The 26,602-nt window shown below is 36.7% G+C and overlaps 1 protein-coding gene across 3 annotated transcripts in view; it reads right to left on the bottom strand.

Annotated features, from left to right (window-relative positions):
• Positions 1-26,602, bottom strand: part of RNGTT (RNA guanylyltransferase and 5'-phosphatase) — a 203,583-nt gene that overhangs the window by 122,539 nt on the left and 54,442 nt on the right. For 2 of the 3 annotated variants that reach the window (XM_086608204.1, XM_086608205.1), the window contains exons 10-11: positions 20,470-20,541; positions 3,341-3,505 (exon numbers count right to left, since the gene is read on the bottom strand). In XM_086608204.1, the coding sequence (XP_086464330.1) occupies positions 3,341-3,505; positions 20,470-20,541 (237 nt within the window). The remainder of the gene's footprint in view (positions 1-3,340; positions 3,506-20,469; positions 20,542-26,602) is intronic. The other variant, XM_086608206.1, reaches the window with a different exon arrangement.

Genomic DNA, 26,602 nt, shown 5'->3' with positions numbered 1-26,602 from the left:
AAGTTGTGATTAATATGAAGACATAATCTCTGTTTCATTATACTAAGGAAATGTTACAGGAATCACACTCATCAAGTTCACAGAAGGAATAAAACAAAAAGTGTATTTTTGAGGTAAATAAGAGCAACAATAATTCTTAGTCTAAATAGTATTCTTTTGAGAATATATTTTTAAGAACTATTCTTTTGAGCAGATACAGATATGAAATATACTTTGAATCTATAATGATTCTCCTTAAACGTTTACCCATCTTGCCTTAGATAAAACACCACATCAATACTGGTAGTACTACCTAAAACTCCTTATAGTTATCATAGGCCACGCAAACAATTCTTAAATATTGACATAAAACTTCTTACTTATTGAAAACAATGATCAAATTTAAAGCTTCATTAGAGGTTTTCTGTTGTAACAGTAGATAATGAACATATTTCACTTGATCACGGTGACTTCAAATGAGGACAAAGATTGTTTAAAACCTATAAAGTACATTGTAAAAAATGAAAATTTTTAAACCTATGGTTATTTCAAACCCAAAATGTAGAAAGCTTGAGTCTGTCCTGATTGCCACTTAAAAAAAAAACCCCTCCCAAAAATAAAATAAAAAAAACCCAACACCACAAAAAACTCACATCAAACCCAAATAGATCAAAAGCATATAGATATTCTTATTTCAAAGATGTTTTTAAGGTGGTGATAACAGGTTAGGGTGAGAATTTGATAGCCATGTTTCACACTTTCAGATGCCCTGCTCTCTCAAACTGTGTAAGTCACCGCTGTATCTGTTCCGAAGGTTTATTCATCGCTCATAAAAAAGCAGCAAAATTCTGAGGAAAAGGAACCCTCAGATAAAAAAAACCATGCCATATAACTATAGCGTAAACCAGTCATTGACTTTTACTCCCTCTGAGGGAAAAGTTAACTGAAAAAAAGAGGCCTAGTCTCTCACAGGCTGAGAGAGTTGGGGTTGTTCAGCCTGGAGAAGAGAAGGCTCCAGGAAGACTTATTGCAGCTTTCCAATACCTAAAGGGGGCCTACGAGAAAACTGGAGAGGGACTTTTTTTACAAGGGTATGTAGTGAAAGGACAAGGGGCAATAGCTTTAATTGAAAGAGGGGAGATTTCAATGAGATTTAAGGAAAAAAACTTATCACTCTGAGGGTGGTGAGGCACTGGAACAGGTTGCCCAAAGAAGCTGTGGATGCCCCATTCCTGGAAGTGTTTAAGGCCAGGCTGGATGAGGTGTTGAGCAACCCGATCTAGTGGAAGGTGTCCTTGTCCATGGCAGGGGGGTTGGAAGGGACCTTAAAGATTACCTAGTTCCAACCCAAACCATTCTATTATTCTACGATTCTCTGAAAAAATAATGTTTCAAAACATATTGTTTGATAAAACCCAGGATATTACTCTTACTTTGTTTTCCTATCAATTTAATCTAATACATGTGAAGACTAGATAAATCATAAATGTTTGAAATTACTAAAATAAGAGAAGAATAACAGTGGCTATTTGCTCTGCACTGCCAGTAACTCTACCCTTCCTGCTCTCTGTGTTTATTCCTGTATTCAGGAGTTGGAGATTATTCTTCACAAAAATGAAGGAAATTGGCCAGAAAACTGCTTTATTCCATAATTTGCAAGTTAATCAAACCTGGTGGCAAAGACAAGGACAAAATAAAGAATACTGTCAAAGCATTAGCATCAAAAGCAATTGTAAGTCTATTATGAAACGAATTCTAGCCATGTGTAATTTTTTTCCCTCACCAACATATTTAATGCTTCTGCTGGGTAGTAAGACAATCAATGTCTTAAAAAGTTTACCCTCAGAGCTTTGAGAAGGCAGAGAAAGACCAGTAAATACGATAATCTCATTGACTTTAAAAAGTGCCACAGTCAGAATTGCTGAAATGCAACACACTTGAAAAGCACACAGACAATTCAAAAATCTTCTTTAGACAGGAAAAAGAAAGCCATTGAGCATAATTTTAATCTCCTAGGTTTTGGGAAGCAGAGGATCATTTCAGTAGTCATGTGTTGGCAATTAGATTTAACTAGCATGAGATTTGTTTACAGATGTGTTTTACCTAGAAATTTTTCAAGGAATGCTTCCAACTGTGTTCTTCCTGGGATTTTTAAACGAGATTAAACAACCTGGAACTTGAGAACACTTGGGGAAACTATGAATTTATGTAAGAAACCTATTTTTAAGATGTGTTCCTTTTGTTCTGGTTTCTTTTAATTTCAAGCTTAAAACTATGTGTCCTAGACAAACAGCCTCTTTCCCCTCATTAAAAATTTACTTCAAATTTGTGATGTTGATCTTAAATGGATAATCCAAAAATGCAACACCACAAATACAGAGAAGTGATTGAAACATTTATAGTGCATTAACCACACAAACTTCTCATAGAATTGTTCGGGACTTAAACTTTCCAAAGACTGCTACTCTCTGCCAGGTTTTTTTGAAAGTCCAGCTTCCACCTTGTCTCTTTATTTACTTTTAAGCCACTCTCGGTTAGCCAAAATACCATTACTGCTCTTCCTGGGGCAAGATTCATTACCTGCTACAGGCTCAAAGAAATGACAAAAGAAAACAGAAGCCGACAATTTGATGTTCATTGCTCTGTGTTGATGAGACACAGGACTACTTCTAACAGCAGTGCTGCGAAAAACAGTTTCCTCTAGAACGTATCATCCAGGAGACATTTAATTCACAGAAGAGAATAGAAGTAGTTTATGGAATGTTAGGGTATGTCTATACTGAAGAAAAGAGTGCACAATGAAAGATGGGAACTCATGTATGTATTTGCAAATCATATGCATTGCTTCAGAAGACCTAAGGCAGTATTTTAAAAAGTAAAATGTGGAGACATTAACTAGAAAGAGCGCTTAGTAGACACTGCTGAACATGAAGTGGGAGTTCAGGCACAACTCATGATTCTTATACTATGGTCAAATGGGGACTGGAAGTAAAAAGAACACTATACTCTTACCTACAAAGGAGGATAGCGTAAACATAGTTCTCAGACATTCCCTTCAGCTCAGAGACATTTCAAACATAAAGATATTAACTTCTATGTCATCGTTCAACATCATGAAGGTAAAGAATTAGGTTTTGCCAAAGTATGGGTTTTAAATATGAGAAAATTGTAAAGGAATAGGTAGCCTAAAACTACTTTTCAGAGTATCCCAAACTGCCCATTGCCCCCTAAGCATTGCTGAACACTCGGTTAGCAGAGGAACTTGCTGGAAGCTCAGAAAGCTGAAGGAAAACCTAACCTATACCCAACACTGTTTTGCTGCCTTCCACGCCACAACATACGCAATTGAAATCAAGTTTACCTTTCTTGAAGTGTAGATGTCAAAAAACGGTTTGTTTCGAACGCTGAAAGGTTCCTGTGCTTTGTCTATAAGACCATTCTTCATCTTTTCATGTCGTGGAAATATAATCTCTTTCTCTATACATGCAAGTCGAACATTAAAATCACAGTCTCCAACAGGCTGTCCCTGCCAAGTTACAAAAATCAATATTAAAACCAAACAGTTAACCAAATTATTTGAACAGTCTAAGTTTTCCTTAGACAATATTTAGAATCATACAGATACATATAAATACTACCAAATCACTATATGTTTTTGCCAAATACTTGGTTTCTAAGCATTTGTCTGAGGCTGTAAGAGGTTTAATCAAATCAAAGTTCATAGAAAGGTAAAAAACTGCAATACGTATTCAAGCACATGTAAGTTAAACACCTAAATACCTTTAAAGTTCAGCAAAATAATTTAAATATTCCCTAACTATAGCTTTGAATATAGCAGCTACATACTTTTCCACACGGTTTTCCTCTGAAGTCAATTAGCTCATGTTGTTCATAATACTTTCAATGACAATGCAATGACACAATTTACACAGTTAAGCAAACTCTTTGCTTTAAATGTACTATATCAATGCCCTGAAAGAAGCATTAATTACGTAAGCGTTCCTTTTTCTGTCACAGAAAAGCAAAATACAGCTGCAGTTGCAAAATGTGCCAATAAACAGTGGCTGCAAAACTTGCAAGATACCTGATGGCTCAGTCACAAAAAGGTAGTAAAAGCTCTTCTCTAAGTCTCAGCAGTGTACTCTTACCTTTCAAGACCTGAAATAAAACAGTAGCTTTACATTGCTCTTCATGCATTTGGTGCATTGCACCAGATCAGTATGAGTGTTCAAAACGTCAATTTGTCAGATTAATAATTGCTTGTAAGGGAGTTTATTATATTTTGAGCATTAGATAGTGAGGAAAACACATTGTGGATATCACTAAGAGAAAATACCAATAAGGCACAAAACTCATAGATGTGCATTGTTACAAGCACGATACAGCACTCGAAGTTATTTACATGAGATCATCCCTCATTTTGCCACTCGATTCATACAAAAAAAAAAAAAAAAAATCTCTACCATGGTCCACAGAGAATAAGCTTGCAGAGCTTTGGCTTCAAAACCAGAAATTTTCAAAAGCTGAAAGCAATGAGCACAGGAAACTGAGAAGATGTGGGACTCTAATCATCAATGGTAGCGGTACAGATGAGCAGGAGAACCAGAAACAGATATTTCCTGTACTAAACACAGCTAGAAGATAAATGGAAAGACAATCTAAAAGGAAAAAAGGCCCGCTCTAACATACATCAAAAAGAATCAGAACTGGTCAATCTGAAAGAATGCAAAGGAAATATATAGCAAAATGACATTCTGATGACGCATACAAAGGTAAGAGAATGAGTAGTATCTGAACAGACATCTTAAGCAGGAGAAAAATGGAATGCCAATTTTAGACCAACATGAGTTTAATCGAGTTCTTTCCAAACTCATCCTGGCTTTCACCAGAATCTTCTGCATTTCATGCTCCCAAAGGGCTATTAAGTTTCTCTTAACATTTATTTCCTAGTTTTAGATCTTTATTAGATCTCTATCAAAAGTCCTCAACTGTTCATTGTAACAGCTTTAAGAACTATGCATTGCTCCCATACCACCTGTAATTCACAACCACCTTCTTACAGGACTCGGCTTCCATCCATACAAGGAGTGGCAGCACAGTCATCATCACTTCGGAGGGAAGCACATTCTGCACAAAAACAGCGACAACATGAGGGAAATATCTCCCAATATCTGGTCCCTGATCCATGCTTGTGAAGAAGAAAAAAGCCTATCTGGCTGTTAACTTTGCCTTCACCATTGCTTTCCTTTCATAGATGGAGGTGTTATTAGTAAAAAGCCATTCAAATGAACGCAAAATTAGAGTATGGGAAAACCTGAAAGGCAAAGTGACAACTGAAGAATTCTTTCCTAGGAAATGTGTATACGCATTTTTTTATTATTTCAAAGAATACCATAAGCTGTTCTCTAGGTAAGTTTCAGCAAGATCTAGTGCACATACCCTCTTCCCTACAGTAGTCTTTCCACTCAGCCACATTTTATGAGTAGGTCTGAAAGAGCAAATGAACTAATTAATATTTCAAATATTTGAGCTTCCAATAAGCAGTAAAGTTAGAGACGTTCTTTGCAATGATTCATTCAAAAATGCTTTCGTATAGTGACTTAAATTTATTTCAATCCCTTAATAGTTAAATTAAAAGCTAAGATTACTTCATACGCACCATAAACCAGCTGAATCACTTTCCTTTAAATAATCCTTTCACTTCTCACATCTACTTGGAACTAATTATTTCCTGCAGCTCTGCCAATCCTATATTTTTATTTCAAAGCTTGTTAAGCAGAAGGGTATATTACCACTAGGCTCCATCATATAAAAGGTCAGAGCTAGGCTAACGTAAGATTACATGAGATGGGAAAACACAGCTAATGCTGCCGAGCAACTTCTTCATCAGCCAAGTAAACTAATAAGTTAAGGAATATTTCATTCTCCGAAAAGCATAGGACAATAGGAAAATTAACATAACATTGAATTTAAATCAAGGATGTATTGAATAAAAGCAATATTGGAGGAGGAGGGCTTTTCCTTTGTTATTAGATATTTGCAGTAATTATAAAAAATGTTGCTAATATGCAAAGTATTTATCCCAGACAGATCCAAAACCTTCAAGCAGTAAAATCCTAGCTTTCAGCAAATAAGTAGCAGGGTAATGTAGGCTGCAATAAAGAATTCACAGACCTAGACAAAAACAGGAAGATATTACTTAGAATAATTCCTGTTCTAGACATTTTTAACCTAAAATAAGTTTGTTAGCAAAGGGTAAAACAAAAATAACAAATGGCCTGTGTTTCCTACCTATGCTAGAAAGTTAGGCTTCTCCTTCACAGTAATTCAAATGTATCCTGAAGGAAAACATCATTTAGATAAGCCTCAAGAGAGGAGTCACCTATTGAATCAATTCCTCTTCCTCGAGCAGCTGAATTCCGTTCACCTGGTGAAACTGTGCACTGCCCTAAGAGGTCACAGCATGAAGCTTGCAATAGACGTCACACTTTAAAATATTGTTTTGATTTTAAACACAATGCTCCATACATCCTCAAAACTTAAAATGAGATTTCTGCAGAGCTTTGAAATCCACCCAGGACTGAACATTTCTAAATTTAAATTTACAATATTTCAAATTAACTTGCCAAAAGAACCTATACACAATATGTCACATAAGAACCTAGTGTATCACAAAAGAAATATATGTTTAAAAATACTAAAAAACAAGGTCTGCAGCTCATTTAATATCCATTATCTTCAGAGGGCGGGTGAAGGCAATTTATTTGCTGCAAGGAGCAAAAAATTAAAAAAAAAAAATACAAAAAAAAAAAAACAGTCCCAGTAACATTCCTCCAGATGGGTGCTGAGAGACCAAATTTGATCAAGCATCAGGCTGTTCCTCTGGTGTAGCTCCTGCCCTCGACTCAGTTCACAGAGATCTCCGTGTTGAAGTCACAACCTCATGCCAATATAGCCTCATGCTTTCTTCACAAGGGTTGGTGAAGAACTCAAATCCCAGGCCATCAAATACAGGAAGATGGCAGGAATCACTGAGACGGGTGTAAGAGGATAACGGGATTTGTGCCGCACACTCTGCCTCAGTCCCCTCTCTCTCCACAGGAAGAAAAGCACCTCTGAGGAAGTACCATCACCGTCCAGGTTTAAGTCTCCCATCCCCTGCCTTTAAGGTTGACCTTGTGGCTACAGCTCAGTAAATTCGATAATCCTTACATGGAAAGTCCTAGATGGATGCAGTACAGATAACAAAGCGAGGTATGTAGGTGCTAAATCTCATTAAAGTACTTTCTCTTAGAATTTTGTATTTATCTGGCTTTTTCCCAGTGCAGCTGTAGTAAAAAGAAAAATAATGGGCCTGTGTACACAGCTGATAACTAGCTTTGGCCAGGATAAACCGAGAATATTTATTCTCTTCCTCCATGAGATATGGTTCGAAGCCTACCTGCCAGCAAAGCACGCTCCATTTGCTTCCCCAGAGCAGTAACCTAAACATGAATAATTCAGCGCATACATGCATATATGTTCCACGCACGTCTTCACTTATTGAGCCATAGCGGAACATATGTCAGAACTGTCTTAGCTTTAACGATTTTGAGAGAAGAATAAGGAGCAAGCTCAGGCTGATACTCTACCCGGTGTTTAACGTTATTATTGACAATTCAAGGCACTCACAGCTGACATCTGCATTTCCAACGAAAGCCCATTATTAGTTCTCCCATCTTCTGAAGACCATGCAGTCTAGTATTTTGCATTTTATATTAATGGTCTGGCATATATTTCTTCTGACTGTGGTTTTACAGATGCTGCTTTTTTTTGATACACGTAGCTTTTATACAAAACAATCTGAACGTGCTGTTTCATTCTCCAAATAAGATTATTACTATATTCAATCACCTAAAAGGTTTCTTCCCTTTCCGATGAAGTTTTCTTTTTAAAACAGGATTAAAAGTAAAGCATTGGAGAAATTAAAAATTTTGTAAATTATGACTCTCAAGATTTTAATTTCTGAAAGGCAAAAGGTAAGACAACCATTAAAATCTGAAAATAGAGTTTAAAATTTGTTTTTTTCTATCTTTTATCACTCAAATAAACAGATATGGTAATCTAGCAGTTTCAAAATGGTTTCTAAAATTTATCTTGGCATCAATGAGGTACAGCATGTGAAATATTGTTTCAATTGTAACAATTCGACCAACATGCTGCAGGAACATAATTACTATTTATATGTTGTCAGCTTATACAATGGAATAGAGTTTTGATTTACCACAGAACAAAAATGGTTTGGAGAATCAAACCTATTAAAAAGATTGCTTAAGACGTGTATTAAATTATTTGTATTTTCTTTTTAAAAAAATAAAATAACTTAAAATAAATTCAAATATGTATGAATCAATAAAGGAAAAAAGTTTGTAGCCAGTGCATAAACATCAAGTCCTAAAAGAACATACAAATATAGCTCAACTTTTTTTTTTATTAGTAAACATAACTTGAATGAAACAGCTGGACTGTCAAAACAGTGACTAAACAGATAAGATCAAAATACAAAAAGTTTCTTGTACTAGAAACTTTGCTCCTTTCCTCACTTTTCTAATCCTTGGATTGCTCAAAACAGAATAAAAATTCAAGACAAAAACCATAAAACCTTCTAAGTGGATAACAAGTTTGCTTCACCAGTGTAAAGATAACATATATAAGGCAGAATATTCACAATCAGTTGAAGTGACTGAATTATGATTCTCACCATCAATGTTGTGCAATGAAGAAGCAGACTTATGGAAACAGGCACCTACCATGGACATACACCTAAGCCTTCTCTTTTGAAAACAAAGTTCCAGTTAGGTGCCAAAAGCTTAGTAGCTGCTACTTCAGGAGCACAGACAACTCAGTCCAATTCATTGTTTGACTGCATGTACAGTGGCTTCATTTAAGATCTTTATAATCCTTATAAATCCTGCTGAGCCTTCAAAAACAGAACTCAATAAGGGGATTTCACTGGGATGTAAATTATTAAAACCAAAAGGAATTATGTTTTGTCTAGACTGGCTGCCTCCCCTCAAGTAATCTGAGGAGTAGATGAACTTCCTATTTTTAATTAGAGACGTAAAAGTCAGAATTCTAATAACCCATAATCGTAAAATAGATTTGCCATCATCATCATCAGATATTTACAGAAAAAACAATGCATGTGGTGCTCCCAGAGGAATATAAATCTAAATAATTTATTTTGCACTGAATTTAGGATATCTGCAAAGTATAACATCGAACACAGGACTTTACTGTTTCTATTTTTTTCCAACTATTTTTCCTAGTGCTGTTGTTGCACATAGTATGGAGGCATCCATAATTGCAACAGATACTAGACGGTCCAGTCAGTATTTTCTCTTTCTGCTTCCACTCTCATCACACTCTCTTCCCTTCTACCAGTCATTCACAGTCACTCTGCATAAAAGTAGTTATTGCTGGGTTTTTACGGGGCTGTCTTTAATTCACTGGAGGGATAATTCCTCATCATAAAGAACCGTGGGAAAATTCTTACATCTTAAAGACAGTACTCAGGGCATTTCGTACTTGAAAGGATTGTGGTATTGATATTTTTATTATATAAATCACTTCATAATATTTAAAATAAGACTGCCTACTACAGTCAGTATAAAGTCTCCTAAAAAACAGAAAATTAAAAAAAAACGTAGCAACAATAAGCAGTGATTCACAAATACTATCTTAAAAAGGGATCACCCACCTTTCCTAAACCATGATAGAAAATAAAAAAATAAGTATCTGCTTGTAATGGATTTTATACTCTTGAAAACTTGTAAAAGATCTATAACTTTAGTATACAATCTGTCTTTAAGATATCTAGTTCATTGTGTGCATGGTTAGCCCATGACTAAGAAATACTGATTAATTACTGTTATACTCATTTGAAAATAAAAGCATTTTTCTTCATATTTCTTTTAAATAAGAGAAATACTCTATAAAGGATGAAAACATGGCCTTCACATTCTGTCCTAGACCATAACAGTCACTCAGGTTATTCAAACATATTAGCCATGGAAAAGAAAACATTAGAGAGGTCCTGCTTTCACCGTCACAAAACCTGTCCTGTATTATATAGTTATTTTAGATTTGGTATATCCTTCTGATTGACTTTGATTATTTTCGTTTCTTTAGTTCTTTTTCCCTAGAAACGGGAAAAGATGAGAAGGCAAGAGACAGGGAGAAAGCTGAAAATATGAAATATTATGGCTAGATTAATTGTAGAAAAGGAGGAATTGAAACTAAGTTAGGGAAATAAGACATGAGAAAATTTGAACACACTACCACTGCTTCCATATGATATCCTCCGAATCATCCTCTATTTTGCACATGTTTTTTCCTGTTTTTAAATATACTGGATAAAAAAAGTGTGTTAGACTTCATTCCCAGTACTTAGGAAGTTGGACACGATAATGCAACTGGAAAACCTGCCCACTGTGAAGTTTTTCACACTTTCCACTTCAGCTGTGATCACCGCCAGATTCTCAAGAGATTTGAATATTTGCCTGAGACAGAAGTTGGTTTTAAGTCTGCTTGGCAGTTCCTATGGGTATGACTGTTACAAACTGCAAGCTGAGGGAGTTTTTCTATTTAATCATATGTTATAGTTCCTAGCACAAGGAGAAGATAAAAAAATATTGCAAATAAAAAGTGAGGGTTTTTAAGGCTAAAAATGAGAGAGGCAGAAAACTGTTCAGTAAAAGTACTGAGAAAAGATCTTTAAAAGAAAAATTTGTTTGTGAACTTTATTCTCTGAATTGTGCAAGGTTTGAAATATTTGAGAGTTATTTTCATTTACAACTCAACTTAAACTTTCAGATCTCACTTTGCAACTTTTGTAGCAAGTTTCATGGTTTGCTGAAAAAGCGTCACATCAGAGTAAGCAAGTTTGGAGTAAATCCTACAGAACTAGAACATCTGAAAAATATAAAGGATTTAATATCATGGCAACTTCTAAAGCTGTTCTTGGAGTACTACTTGTCCCTGTATCTCTCTCCCAGGAGCAATACTTTGTGCCTCTTCCCCTGACAATTACGCTAGCAATAATCTGCCATTCAAAAAGATTCTCATGAGACATGCTTCATGTTAAGGAATGGAAATACCTTTACGCAATAAAACAAGACATGATAAAATTTAATACAATCCCTTTGCTTTCAAATAATACTCCATTAAGCATTCTTTATTTTGGCAAATACGGAAAACAAGCCACCTTCATTGTGATCTACAGTGCCCATTCAGTTGGGAAAAGGAGGATCTAATTCAGAGATGCAAGGAAAAGGAAGAAATCAGATGTATTTTTCACACAACCTAACCAGCAAGTAAAATAGTCAACCTTCAAACTAATTACAACATTCAGAATGCTCCCCAACAACAAGCAGCTTATTAGATAAAGAATACAAAATGAAGAACACAAAAACTCCAGATATCCCAGTCAGCATGTACTAGTTATCACTCTTCAGCAATAATTCATTTTTTGTAGGCATTGGAGCAAAAGAGAGTCTTAAAAAGAGAGATGCAAAAATGCACAAAAATGCTGTTTTTCAGTTGCATACGCACTTTACTCCAGCACAAGGAGCAACAGGGAAGAAACCACAAATTATTCATTTGGAAGTTTACAGAACAGGTAAGGAGATTTGCAAATTTTGCTGCTCAGACAGGCAAGTCAGGTTTTCAGTGATGAATAAAAGATGATCAACAGGGAAGGGGAATAAGGCAGGAAAAACTTTGAAAAAGCCAACTAGGTAGGTGCATTTCTGCCAACCCATCTCTACAGACTCAAAAGCTTCTGCCACATCACTCCCTTACTGTGCTGATTTACTGGTTTATAAGCTCTCCTAGCCCACCATTCGTTGCCCTCCCCATTCTGTAACGCTACTCTATTCACATAGCCTAAAGAACACTAAAACACATTACCTGGCCAAGTTGTCCCTGCTCTCAGTAAACCGTATTATAAAAATGGGAGGAGGAGGAGGAGAAAGCAGCAGCGCTAGCAGCTGTGCAACCTCACTAATTCAAACAAGGGATTTGGAAATCGCAGAGGGACTCTGGAATGAAGGTTTCAGAGCAGCGCTGCTACAAGCGATCTTAACGCATCTCTCCCAGTGTGACACTAGAAAGCAAAGCGAGACACGATTGAGTAGATGCTCTGTATTTCCTTTGCCTGATACCTTTTAGCCACGATACAATGAAGTGATACATACAGATTTTGAGAACATAAGACACAGTAAGAGCACTGTTACAAACATTCGGGCGCTTATTAGGTATGTCTCAGCAAGAAGTAATAGAAAGGGTGTAAGAGTAAACACATGCATGGCATTCTCATTTTCTGGGGCACTAATAGTAACAAAAGCATTTAAATCTGTGTTTTGAGGTGGTACTATCTGAGAAATAACCTCAGAATTAAAAGTAAGATTGGAAGGGTCACTGGCAGCCAGGTGCATTAGTAAACAGAAAAGATGCAGTTAAACGCTTGCGTCTCTGAATCGTGCCCTCAACATTTTCACGGTACATTTTTAAGATAAGGTTAATAAGCTAATAAATGAGAGACAGCATGTACTGTGAGCTTTACGTCACTTTAAAATAAGGTTTGTAAAGGAAAAGTCAGACATGGTAATATTTTACAGGGATTTAAAACAAAAATTTTTCATGCATGAATTCAATGAGCACATTGGCTGCGGGCAGGATTTACGACCAGCATATCTGTTTACCATGACGAATTTTATCTAATAGCTACAGCATTGTTATGCATTATGACGACCAAAGAAATCTTGATCTTGACTTAGTTTAGGGCATAGAGCATTAGGAAATTTAATTAAAATTCTATCTCCTTTCTAAACATTAAAATAATTTTTCTTTTTCAAGCCTTCAGTCTATTCTTACTATTGCAATCTGGTCTCATGAAAACTTGGCTAGAGTTTAAAAATTTAAAGGCCAGGGTTAGAAAGGAAGAGGAAAGTACTACTCATTTTCAAGGTCTTTGCTAAAAATGCATTCATTAGATCCTACATTATGCCAGTGTTACTTTTTATTACTTACCTGACGAAACAAATAGTTGGTTCAAGTTTAGTGTCTATACATCTATACACAGCTAGTGAATACAATCTAAGAAAAAGCCTCTCAAAACATGGTTTCTCAGGAAGACCTGTCTCAAAGATGACTGGAGAACAAAGACGTGATCTTTTGTGGATTGGTTTTGATGACTAGGGATTTGGATTTACTTGTATTTGCTCCTGGGATTATTAATTATTCTGTTGTCAGCTTCCTCTGTTACACTAGAAGTACCTATCAAATTTGAACTTTTTATTCTCTATTCAGGTGAAAGAGGTAATGCCATACAGTTGTAGTTATTATAATACTTAACTCGGCTACATACAGACACAAATCAGGAGGCTGAAAAGTAACAGGCATTGCTGGGATTTAGCTCCATACTCACTGAGACTAAACACCACAAGGAATTAGCCTTTTATGTTCCGAGGAATATGAAAAACCCAGACTCCATGTGTGGAGAGAGCACATACAACCAGTGACATAAACATGCACAAAAACCCCTTCAATTAAAGTTTTAAAAGCCAACTATTAAAGGAGCTTGACCGCTACAAATCGATGGGCCCTGACAATATCCACCTGAGGGTGTTAAGAGATCTGGCTGACATCACTGTGAGGCTGCTCTCCATTATCTTCGAGAAGCTGTGAAGATCAAGGGACATCCCAGAAGACTGGAAGAAGGCTAACTAATGTCACCTCCATCTACAAGAAGGGCTTAAAGGAGAATCCAAGAAATTATAGGCCGATCAGTCTTACTTCAGTCTTACAGAGAAAGTTATAGAACAAATCCTCCTGGGGGTTATCACAAGTCAAATTAAGCACATGATTGAGAAAAGTCAGCATGGATTCATCAAGCGCAAATCATGCTTGACAAACCTGATTGCCTTCTACAACAAAGTAACCTGCCTGGTTGATGTGGGGTGAGCATTAGACACTGTCTACCTGGACTTCTCCAAGGCTTTCAATACGGTTTCCCACAGCCTCCTCCTAGAGAAACTGATGCGTCTCGGTCTGATGTGTGGACAGGCTGGAGAGGGTCCAGAGAAGGGCTGCAAAGATGATCAAAGGACTGGGAAGTCTATCATATGAGGAAAGGCTGAGAGAACTGAGTTTGTTCAGCCTTGAGAAAAGAAGGCTTAGGGGAAACCTTATCACCATGTTCCAGTATTTAATGGGTGGCTATAAAGAAGATAGAGACTCCTTTTTTACAATAAGTCACATGGAAAGGATGAAGGTAACGGGTACAAGTCAATCCTGGGGAGATTCCCATTGGACATGAGGAAAATTTTTCACAATGAGAACAATCAGCCATTGGAATAATCTCCCCAAGGAAGTGGTGGACTCCCCAACATTAGACACTTTTGAGATTCAGCTGGACAGGGTGCTGGGCCATCTTGTGCTTTCACCACGAAAGGTTGGACCAGATGACCCTTGCTGTCCCTTCCAACCTGGTATTCTATGATTCTATGAAATAAATATAACCATTTTTAAGAAATAATTCGTCATTTTTCAGTGAAAAGAAAGTCTTGGAAAAAAAACTCCATCTAGGTTGTAAGAAAAGATAAACTGTGTTTCTACTTCTAGAAACATTTCATATGCCAAATACAACTTGACAGGGTAATGATATCTTTCCCATATTGGTGCCATCTTCTCCATAGACAAGCAGAAGTGGCATACTAGTTTTGATGCTTCTCAGCTCTTCCGTTACTCTCTATAACAGAATTCTTCTGTATGTCATGATATACTACTATTTTTGATTCCACCTTATTTCCTCTCTTTTTAATGTAAGGAGCCTTCTTGTCCTCTGCCCTAAGTCCTTAAAGGCATATTATCGGCAGAATATCTGACATTTCGCAAAACAGGACTTTCTGATTTTCAGAGAGGTGAGCCCCAAGTCTGTGAACTAGAAGACAATCTGGGTACATCTACACTGGTGAACCAACACAGCAAAGGCCCCCATCTCCACTCCTGAAACCACCGGCTGTCTGATCGCATTCATACTCTCACTCTCCAAAAGAGGATGATGACAACTCAGAATGCCTGCTAAGAATGGTTCCTGAGCAATGTTAAATTTTAAACTATTCCTGAGGATTGCTCAAGAGCACTGCAGCCAGCCAGAGCCAAAACTGTGCCAGGGACCATTTCAACTACTATAAAAGAGGATAAAGTTTCAGCAGCAGGACCCCACCCCTTGCACAGTTTTATTTATTAGAATAGGTGTATGCAGCCTCTCAGGATGGGTTTTGAGAGATGATTTTATGTACTCTGAGTTGCTCTTTCTATAAAGAACCAAGCAAAGCAGAAAAGAAAAAGGAGGGACTGCTCTGGGTTTCCTCAAAGAGTTGAAGTTGAAAGCATATAGCTTCCTTTCTATGCATTTGATTTTAGCACGTGAGATGAAAACAGAGACACAGCGATGTCATATTTTTACTTGATATCACTAATAATCAACATCATGATTAAGGCTGACAATGACAACAAAAGAAATATTTTTTTTAATCTCCTGAAGAATCATTTGTTTTTCCTGACATAACATTTCCTGTTTCCTCTTGTAATACAATGGGATACTTTACCACAAGCTTCTAGAAACTAAATGTCACACAAACAGCGATTAAAAAGAAATTAAGTCAAAAGGTTCCATCAGCACCCCTGAAGACTGACTTTTGCAGCAGCTATAGGTGATATGCATGAGAAGTCAATACAAAATTTATCATGGAAAGAACAGCCAAGATAGGGAAAGCATGGAAATAATCTAAGAACTCAAGTACAGGTCTCTCCCAATCACTGAAACAATTTTTATTTTTCCTTCTTCCTAAGACTTTTACTGTGTAACTTCTAGAGCCAAATACACATCAAATACTTCAATCAGTCTATTCTCTTAGTTTCCTTTGGTTCTTTCTAGAAGGCTGCTGTAGTTTATTCCTGATACACCACAGCAAAACCGAAAAGCTAAGCAACAATAAGCCTCACTGACAACAACGTGGATTAAAATTTGTAAAACATAGGTCTTTGCCAATGAACTCTCTCATTTTTCTCCCTTACTATTCTCTTTCATTTGCTTCTATAGCCTCCACTCACTGTTAAGTTTCTGTTACCATTCTCTCCTGATGAACAGATCATCCTTGTCTAAGGGGACTTCCTTACCACCTCTGGGTCATGCTCAGGTGAAATCCTGACTAAGTCTGAAGACATATCCTGTGATGTACTGAGACACCCAGCTCTGTGATTCCACGATGTTCTCCCAAGATCATAGTATTGTACACGAAATGAAAACTGTTACTTTTACTCCCAGATGATTTGTTACTAACAGACCGCTGCTTCTCTTAAATCTCAAATTGAAATTGGTCTCTTAAACATTTAACTTTTCAAATGCCAGAGCTGCAAGGGACAAACTCAATGCAACTATTTATAGTTTGGGATCTTTGTTTTTAGGTGGAAACTTCAAGCATACAGCTTTAAGAATAAACATTCCCTCTCTCAATTTCTTCTCATAAAAGGCAATAGTGGTCATGGGACTTAGTTAACTCAAACACAGAGAAGCCAAGCTCAGCATTTTGGGCTTCATTTAGGTATCAGCCTTCAGTCCTACATGTCCCCTTGCTAAAATCCAGAGAAATACAGCACAGAACAGAGATATGGTTGCCCGGTCTCAACTGCCACACTTGAAAACAAATTTTAACACTATTTAGCCCTCTAAAACCAAGATAATGAAGAACTAAATGGAGCACACCGCAATTTTGAAGCACTACAATAATGCTGGCCAAATATACTGAGAATAGTTCAAAGTGATATTACAGTAAATGACATTTGGAAATTTTTAATTATATGACACTATTTTGCTGTGACCTAAAATTTAATTCCACGATTTTTCTGTATACATGTTAACAGCTTTCACTTTACTACTTACAGTCACCCTGAGCCGCACAAGTTGACATATATCTTACTATAAATACATCGTGCATTCTGAAAAATTATATATTACCTTATTTCAGTACTAACTTCTGTATTTTTGTGTTAGCGCTGGTCATCCTAACACACAACTTCTCAGCGTTACTAATAGTGCACATAAGTCTTTGAGATATACTGTGGAATTTGTGAAAGTAGTATTTCAGAAGGAATATTCTGACAAAGCCAGAAAACTCTGTAACGCTTAGCTAGTGTGGGATGGCGTGTAAGCAAAATAGGCTGAGCACTTGAGAACAAGGTCAGCTGAAAATATCTCTAGTTCACTAGACCTGAACTAAACATGAGATTTGCCTAAGGAAAGGTGTTCATCAACAGGGTTTATATTCACATTTCCCCATCTGCAATGTCTCATCTCTAACAGCAGAGTATGCTGAGTCACTGTGGAGGGTGAGATGGGGGACATACTGGAAATCTTGTAACTCACAGAACAGACAGTGAGCACAGTAACTCCACCATTCACCTTCAGAAGACACTACTTCCAAGATCAAAAGGAGCAATGTTGAATTCCAGAACACCTCATATAGCTGTCTGTCAGGTCAGTTTGGGTTTGGTTTTGGAGTGGGGGGTTGTTTGCTTCAGAGGGTGGCGGGGGGAATGCTTTGTTTTTAAACAGGATTGACGCTTTGGGTAATTATTTGATTTGAAGCTCTGCTAGGAAGATTTACACAAATCTAACTTAGACAACTTAAAAAGGAGCTTACCCTTTCTTGCCAATTACGAGTTTTTAATACATTTACCTCTCTTGGTGATAAAATTCTGTTGATCACTTCTTGCCAAGCCAAACATCCTCGGGTGCCCATTTTTGTAATTAAGCTTCTAAAATTAACCTAAAAACCGCTGTGCTTTTTAATCTTTGTAGTAGGACCATTGCTAATGACTTCTTGCAGCTGAAGCCCTGCTTGTACTCATACTGATAACATTATCTTAATTTGTCCTTGACATTAAAATAGTATTGCAGAGTAACTAGCTCCTCTCTCTCATTCGCAGTGCATTTAAAAAACAAACAAACAAACAAACAAATAGAACCAAACAAGCTTTAACACATTTACGGTCCTGCTCAAAAGTAGACTTTTCCCAAACCTTAATAATCCTGTGGAAACTCTATGATCATTTTCCCTGTTTGCCAAGCAGGATTCTTCATGTTAAGTCTGGACACTTCGCTACAAATGAGAGTTTCCTCCCATTCCACCCTAAAAACATTTCTCCAAAATAATTACAACTTTCCAAAAGTGTTATTTCACTAGGACAGTATATGCATATGCCCAGCTGAGGGAAGAAGGAGACTGTGCGCTTCTTACCTTACATTTATTTTTCAAAGGGAGAGTAACATCAGTGAATGGTAGGTTAGACACAAAGTAAGAGCAGAGACAAGAAAAGATCTGAAGATAAATAAACACAGAATCACAGGCAGAGGAACAGGTAAGAAAATGTAATGGAAAAATGAGAACTCAGGATTGGTTATAGAAGATCGTATTTTTCAGAAGTCTACAAGGGATTTTTGCTTATTGAAAAGGCCTAATCGTAGGAGGGATCGAAGAAACACCTACTTTTCAGAAAAGGTTAAAGAAAAGATCATCAAGAGGCAGAATTAAAATGAGTTAACAAAAGGTTTCTATTCATAATCTAACACGTATTCCTCACAAACTATTACTTTTAAAAGCAGCTGTCCTAAGTCACAGTCACACTTCCAAGACTACCAAAGTCATTTTTGGTGACCAGTACCATGCTTACATTTGCAATTCTCACTTAGACACTGAGTGGCCTACTCAAGCTGAGTAGTATCTTTCTCAACTCTTGAAGAGTCAACAGTAGTTTAGGAAGCCTGAAATGCACTGTGGTTTAATAACACTGTTCTGTCAAGAGCATTGAAACAATAATTTTGTTTTTCCAAAAGCATTAACACGCACTATAGGGTTTTTCCATGGGCTATTTAGTCACAAGTCTAGTGACCAAATTTAACACATTGTTGTGGTTTAACTACAGTAGGTAGCTAAGTACCACACAGCTGCTCACTCACTCCCCCTAGAATGGAAAGGGGTAGAGAATCAAAAGAGTAAAAGTGAGAAAACTCACGGGTTGAAACAAAGACTGTTTCATAGGTCAAGCAAAAGTCGTGCATGGAAGTAAAGCAAAGTAAGGACTTCATTCATTGCTTCCCATTGACACACAAACAGGTGTTCAGCCATCTCCAGGAAAGCAGGGCTCCATCATGCATAATGGTTACTTGGGAAGACAAATGCCCTAACTCCAAGTGTTCCCCCTTCCTCATTCCTCCCTCAGCTTTCACTTCTGAGCATGATGTTATATGGTATGGAATATCCCTTTGGTTTTGTGCACCTCCAGGCTACTTGCTGGTGGGGTGGGGTGAGGCGCAGAAAAGGGCTTGAGGCTGCGTAAGCCCTGCTCAGCAATAGCTATAACATGCCTGTGTGATCAGCAGCACTATGTGGTCACAAATCCAAAACACAGTACCATATGAGCTACTATGAAGAAAATTAACTCTATCCCAATCAAAACCAGTACACATTTTCTGTTTCCATAAAATTATTTTGAATATTGTTTTAAAAAGATATATATGGTTAAATTGATCATTCCCAAAGGACATTTTCTCTCCCTTAGACAACACAAAGAAATCACTAGAAAATTTATCTCATAAAGGCTAAGAAGTAGAACGCGTTATCAAGGCTAGTTCTTCAAATAAGCTTTAGTAGAAGACTGTCATAAGATCCCTGACTACCTTCAAATTCTACATATATCATGACTGCTGGGGGAAAAAATACAAGAAATAAAAAAATAATAATCTATAAAAGATAACATACAAGAGCCCTTTAGTGACATTCAAACCTTTACCATATTTGAAAGCTGCTTTAAAGAAAAGAGTTTCTCATTTTCTGTACTGTTTAACAGCTCGCTCTTGTGACCACAAAGGCTTCTCCTTTTCCACAACTTCCACAATGTATTTCTTTATTACATATTTGCTCTACAGCCAGTGTAAACAAGAGAGACTGCTGTTGAGGACTTAACAGAGGACCAGTTGCCTAGTTTCAAAGAGAAATTTGAGAAAGAGGTGATGCAGCAGCCTAAAAAGGAGCACTGTGATGCTCTGGTAACAAACACACCACTTACAGGTTAACTTCTTCATCTCCTTTCAATTTCACTGCCTAAATAGTTCAAACATACTCTGGAAATGGGAAATTTTCCAACAGTGTTCAGCAGACTGTTTCAAAGCACCATCTTTTCTTAGGCAGGTGGAAATCAACCAATGTCTATTTTAAGGCTGCTTTCAACCTTAATTCTGATGCATTGCTTGTTACCGAGTTACAAAATACCCAACCACTTTTGGTGTTTAAATTTACTCTGAAGTTCTTACTCATACAAATAAGATTAAAACAGAAATGAGAATCAATAACTAATGATACAAGCAATAAAACTGGAAGTACTTACGTTAAACTTAATAATGTCATATATCAAGTACCGAGGGACAACCTGTCCGTTAACCTTGTCGATGATCATTTCCTTAAAAGAAAAGAGATGACATTTATCTTTATTTCATAAATATAAAAGTATGTCAACAAGTTTATACTTAGTGCACATACCTGTAAGCGTTATGCAGTCAGACACTGGCCATTTTTATTATGAAAAAGATTTTACAATAGGTCAAGATTATAAAAAATATTATTGTGGTCTTAACTGTCTCTCATGAAGCATTCAGTAAGAAGCCAGGAAGCTGTACTAAGGCTCCACATTCTGATCTGCAACATTTATAAATTAGTTTACTCACAGCTTTCAAAATCACTACCTTTCTTGAGATTTTTAGAAATCTCAGTACAAACTGCAATGCTAAGTCAACCAAGCACTTTTGAAAATCTTGCCTACAATAAGAAGTACAACAGTAAGGAAGTAAAGATTAAGCATTAACATCCATTTTCTGTGCTTAGGTTGGACCTTTTCAGGTTAACAGTGTCCTAGGCAGGAGTGACAACTGCAATTTGTTTAAATGTTGCCTTATGACGAAACAGTAGGGTTCCTTCAAATGGAAATATCACAGATACTATCTGTATCACCCGTTAACATTCAATATATACTGGTAAATCATCTTGAAAATAAGTCAGCTAGAAGAAAGAAAGACTATTAACAATCAACATCCAAACACAAAAGTGTTTCCTGAACTTAATGGTTGTCCTGGGCTTGGCTGGGTATATACAAAAATACACAGATCCTACATGCTGGTGCTTACATCTGTAAACCAGGCTTCCTATGATATGACTTAGACACAGCTTATTAGTTTGATAAACTAATAGAGAATATTTAGTTTCATATAAATTAGTCATGATCGGAAATGGTAACAATCAACCAACTGGTAGATCTTTTTCAGAGACATCTTTGCAATATTCACTTCTCTAAACACAATCTTCTTCCTTCCTCCATCCCCCTGTTCAATTCTTGGCTAGTAAGTTAGTTGCATCAGCTAAGGATTTTTTGCTGCCAAGATCAAGTTAAAATTCCAAGTTCACACATTTGAGATAAAACAACTGGAAAAGGTTAAAATATTTCACTATAACATGATGAAAACAAAATTGTGAGCTCAGGAATTATTCCAAAAGAGAACCTTACATCAACTCAAATTAATTTTGTTTAGTTTGTTTCTTGCTGGGCCATTAGCATTTTTATGTTTTACAACCTTTTAACTTCTCTTAGAATCCATAACTTCTACAAAGTAAACTGGAACAAAGAGTCTCAATGTAAGATTGATTTTCAATCTGTCCACATACCAGTCTTCTTGAATTGTACTTAGCATTTAATTGCACTTGTCTTTGAAAATAAGCAAGCAGTTGTAAAAATATAGATTTGTTTTAAAGCAAACACAAAGCTTGAAGCATTTAAAACTAAACTAGAGACACAAACTTGTTCTCAAAAAAACATTGGGAACTCTAAGTTGCCTACTTAATATTTTGGAATCTCATCTTCTGTGAACACAATATTGAGATGGAGAGTGGGCTCTCACAGCCAAATGCAGCACTCACAGGTGTTGTGAATTACTATCCAAAGTGACCTTATACATCTTTCCACATCATTAAAAAAAAAATTAATTCAATGTGCAAAAAATATTCCTTTGTAACATTACAATATTTCATCCCTAACTGTAAAAATCATTTAGTCATATTTATTGTCAAACAGCATTTGCAAAAAGTCCACATAGAAGTGATGTAACAAAACATAATTTTGTTATTTTCCAATATTTAGGTAAGACGCTGCTGTGCTATCAAAGGAACAGCAGATGCAACACTGCAATGCCTTCCTTAACAATAAATTTTATAACTAACTGCAAGAACAAATGGAGTAGGTACGCCCTAAGAGAGAAAGAAGGCACGATGATCAAACTTGGAAGAGTGTGTAAAGATACAACAAAGGGGAAGACAAAAACAGGGAGAAAAAACGCTACTCAGAATTCCTGACAGTAATCAGGTGAAATGAATATCAAAGTAAAACAGAAACAAAAGAATGCTACAATATTTCTTTAAAGTTTCAATTTCATTAGCAGGTAAAAAAGTTTTTAAAATACATTTAATTGAACATATATTTAAGGTTTAAGGACTCATTTCCTCAGCACACATATTCAGAGCCTCCGCTTTGACACCAAGCTAGCATTTATATGCAAAACCCTGAAAACATATCAATGCCTTGTATTACAAGATTTTATGCTTAATTTTCAAAATCTCAATCTCTGGATATTCAGTTTAAGAAGAATTCTAAAATACAACCAAGAGGATCATGAAGGATTCTTAAACTTTCTCTGGAATGTTCCATTTTAATTTTATAAAGAAACTTTTTCTCTACTTGAGACATGTATAGACCTTTTTGACTCTATTACTGGTCAAACTAGCATCATTCCTCACATCCTCACTTCTTTTCTTCCTCCCTTGCCTCTTGTTCTCTTTTCACATCCTGACTGAAAACCCAGCTACCAGAGCAAATAAACAGCAGCACAATATGCCTTAGAAGTAGAGATGACAAATTCCTGCACTCCTCATCTCCATCATGACAACATCATCACTGCTCCATTAGTTACGCAGATACAACTGTCGTAAGGTAAAAGCTGTAAAGTGATCATGAGAATGATTCAGACTAGAAATACTCTCACACATCATTATTTAACAGTCTGATTTCAGAATCTTCCTTGAAATTATGAGAATCAAAAAACACTTCAGGGAATAGATCTCAAAGGCAAGTTCAGAGACTGTTTGGAAAATGCAGTATTTGAGAAAGTGATCACATTCACATTCACTCATTCTGAGCTGAGTCATAACCTGATACTAGTAAGGTTATATTTAAGCCAATTTTTAGATAAGTAAAAACTTAAACACAAAACAACTCACCTGACACAATAATAGAGCACAAAAGTATCCATAAGACACACCTGTATCCATGCTTTTCCTTTTATAGACCCCATGGAGATTTACAGCCACTATTGTGGGTTTTAAAAAATTACCACTGCTAGTTAAGTATGATCTTTACCTCTTGTCCATTAGCTGCTAGGTTAGGTATCAGCTTAACCTGTAGGCTTGCAGAACAAGGTCTCGTGGCCAGTTTCTTTGATGTAATCTGGCAAAACTGCGCTGGTGTTAATCTCCTTTTCTTAATCTTCTGGTGCTGCAGAGCATAGTCTTACAGCTTATTAGAAACAGCAACTGTGCTAAGAGCTTTTAGCTGGACAAGTACCAAAAGAAAAATCCTGGACTGACAGCTCATGGACTTTTTCCTTTTTCCTTGAATCACATATCTAGCAAGCAACTTGGACTTAAAATAATCCAAAATTTAATCACAAAGCAAAGGATCTCATTTTACCAGCCACTTGCAGAAGGTATTTTTTGTTGACACAGACTATGGAATCAGATCTAATCACACATCTGTTTATTGCTCCTTGCCTTTCCTTTGTCCCTTTATCTTTAACACAATTCCAGCCACTGCTGTATTTCAGAAACAGAGAGTTGTTTGTTGGGGATTTTTAAATCTGTTTTGCACAAAGTAAAGTACCAGCCTTTGCAAACTCAAAAAGTTGTAAGTTATGCCATTTCCGAAAGAGCTTACAAACAAGTAAGGTTGGTACTGATATAAAAACATAAACCCATCTCAATCTCACTCTCCACTGTTGGAGTCCTTGGCCATCCTAAGTCTTCAAGTGTGAACAGTATTTTATATGCAAATAAAAGGCAATATATACAAAATTGTAAAAATTATTTTGAGCCTAAGAACACCTCTGCATTTTCTACTCAACTCTTCCAATGCTAAGCAGAATGCCAAGAAAGTTCCTGAAAACAACTAATTAGTTCTCTTGCATGACAGCCAAAATGCTTGAACAAAACTCTATGCATTCCCTCAGACAGCAGTACGGATGCTGTCCGACAGATGCAAAACATTTGGCTTCTAAAGGAATACTTCATATTATACCAGTCACCTGTAGGTAATATTCAAATTAGCTTTAATGAGTTTTGCAGAAAACCGTCTTCCATGCCAGGAGAACAATCACAACCGAAGAGCTGGAGCCGAGCACGGAGTATTGCAGGAGATCTCTCATCACCCAAGACGTAACCGATCATAGTAAGAACTGTTTGCAAGTAATTTCAGCCTGAAGTGAACCGTAAATGCATTCGAAATTCTCAAAGACAACCACATGAAAGGCTTATACCAGAAGCCTTAAAGCAAGTTAATAGATCACTGAATTCATGGAAATTGCCTTTATGAAAGTTTTACATACACTGTCATTCTAAATAAAGTTATGGGAAATTACCTAATCTTTTGTATTCTTAACACCAGTAGTTGTTTTGCAATGGCACTTATAACTCTGTTTTGTCTTTTCTCCTTTCTCATACTTTTTAAGATTACTGTAAAGCAGTGCCAATTGGGCCACTTCATGCTATACTTTCATTCTCTGAAACAGAGAAAGCTACTTCAAGGGCATTAAGTACGAACTACTTCAACTCGTAATTAAAGAATTAACTTCAACAGCCTTTCAGCACTAATTAGCAAAATATGTTAGGACAAAAAAGCCAATTTTTTCTTCCCATAGATTAAAAAAAAGAAAGAAATCATGTAAAGGAATAGTCACAGAAATTATCATTTAGCATAAACATTAAACAAATATTTATTTACAAAGTTAAGCTGTTCTGATGCTTAAAATAACAAGCAAATTTCATTCTCAAACCTGTTGAAAGGAATTCCAACTGAAAAGAAAAATATTACATCAAAAGCTTTTTTTTTTGTAACTGACCATACTTAAATAAATCTAGAAATCTGTACTATGAAAAGTATATATCCAGTGAAAGGTTTTATTTTTATCTGAATGTAAATCATTCAATCAATACTTTTTCACTTCATGCCATTTTGCTTCCTACTTCATGAAAAACTGGAGGGGTGGGGGAGGGTGGGAGATTGTGTTTGAAATCATAGTAAGACTAATTTTATGTCAATAAAGTAAAACAATAAACTAAGTGAAGTTATAGTTCATGTCCTGGGTAACTGAGAGAACTCCATTTACTCTTAAGAGACTTAACCATGCATCTGGGAAACACAACACACCAGATCAGAGCCCCTCTCCCATGCCCCACAGCCACATTTATGCACATATCTCAATATATGGGCATCCCTGTCTTCCACCACGTACGTATTAGCCACTCTTACCAAATCATCTGTTTTGAAATGCAAACAAGAGAGCAGCAGTTTCCCTGAAGAACACCTAGGATTGCACCATATGGACACTGGCAAGCCATTACTTTCTCAAGAGCCTTAGAAAGACCCGGGTGCGGGAGGGAATAGCACCAGGCTTTTTGTCTCAACAGCATGGAATCTAATATATGTCATTAAGAATATTATTATGTATGTCATTAGGAAGCTGCCTGGCTGAAGAGGCCCCTACCAGACATGACAGCTTGTACAACCACTTTTGAGCTGACAGCACAGCATTTCTTCCATGATGCTCTCAATTTTTCAGTGAAGCAGAGGTGGTGGAAAATATTCCATTATCTGCTTCTCTATCCCTGAGACAATACATTGTTCCTTGCAATAATTATCCTCACAGGTTCAATTCATACATGCTTCACATGTAAATGCATGTTCAGTAAGACAGATCATTCACAGAAGTGACATTTAAGGAAGGATACTGACAACAAAGGCCAGAGAAAGGAAAGTTAACAATGACAATATGGTCTCCCATATCTGAAAGGTGCATTAGGCTTCAGAAGACTAATATGGAAGATCACAGAATCACAGAATGTTAGGGATTGGAAGGGACATCAAAGGATCATCTAGTCCAATCCCCCGGCTGGAGCAGGACCACCTAGAGCAGATCACACAAGAACGCATCCAGGCGGGTTTGGAACATCTCCATAGAAGAAGACTCCACAACCTCTCTGGGAAGCCTGTTCCAGTGTTCTGTTACCCTTACTGGGAAGAAGTTCTTCCTCATGTTTAAGCCGAACCTCCTATGTTCCAGCTTATATCCATTTCCCCTTGTCCTATCATTGGATGCCAGTGATCCAAGGATAGGATGATCCAAGATCATCTCGGATATTCAGTGCTT

Source organism: Tauraco erythrolophus, chromosome 2, assembly GCF_009769465.1.
Source record: "Tauraco erythrolophus isolate bTauEry1 chromosome 2, bTauEry1.pri, whole genome shotgun sequence".
NCBI classification, from domain to species: domain Eukaryota; kingdom Metazoa; phylum Chordata; class Aves; order Musophagiformes; family Musophagidae; genus Tauraco; species Tauraco erythrolophus.
Note: the sequence above shows the minus strand (reverse complement) of the source record. Positions and strands in the feature narration are given on the sequence as shown.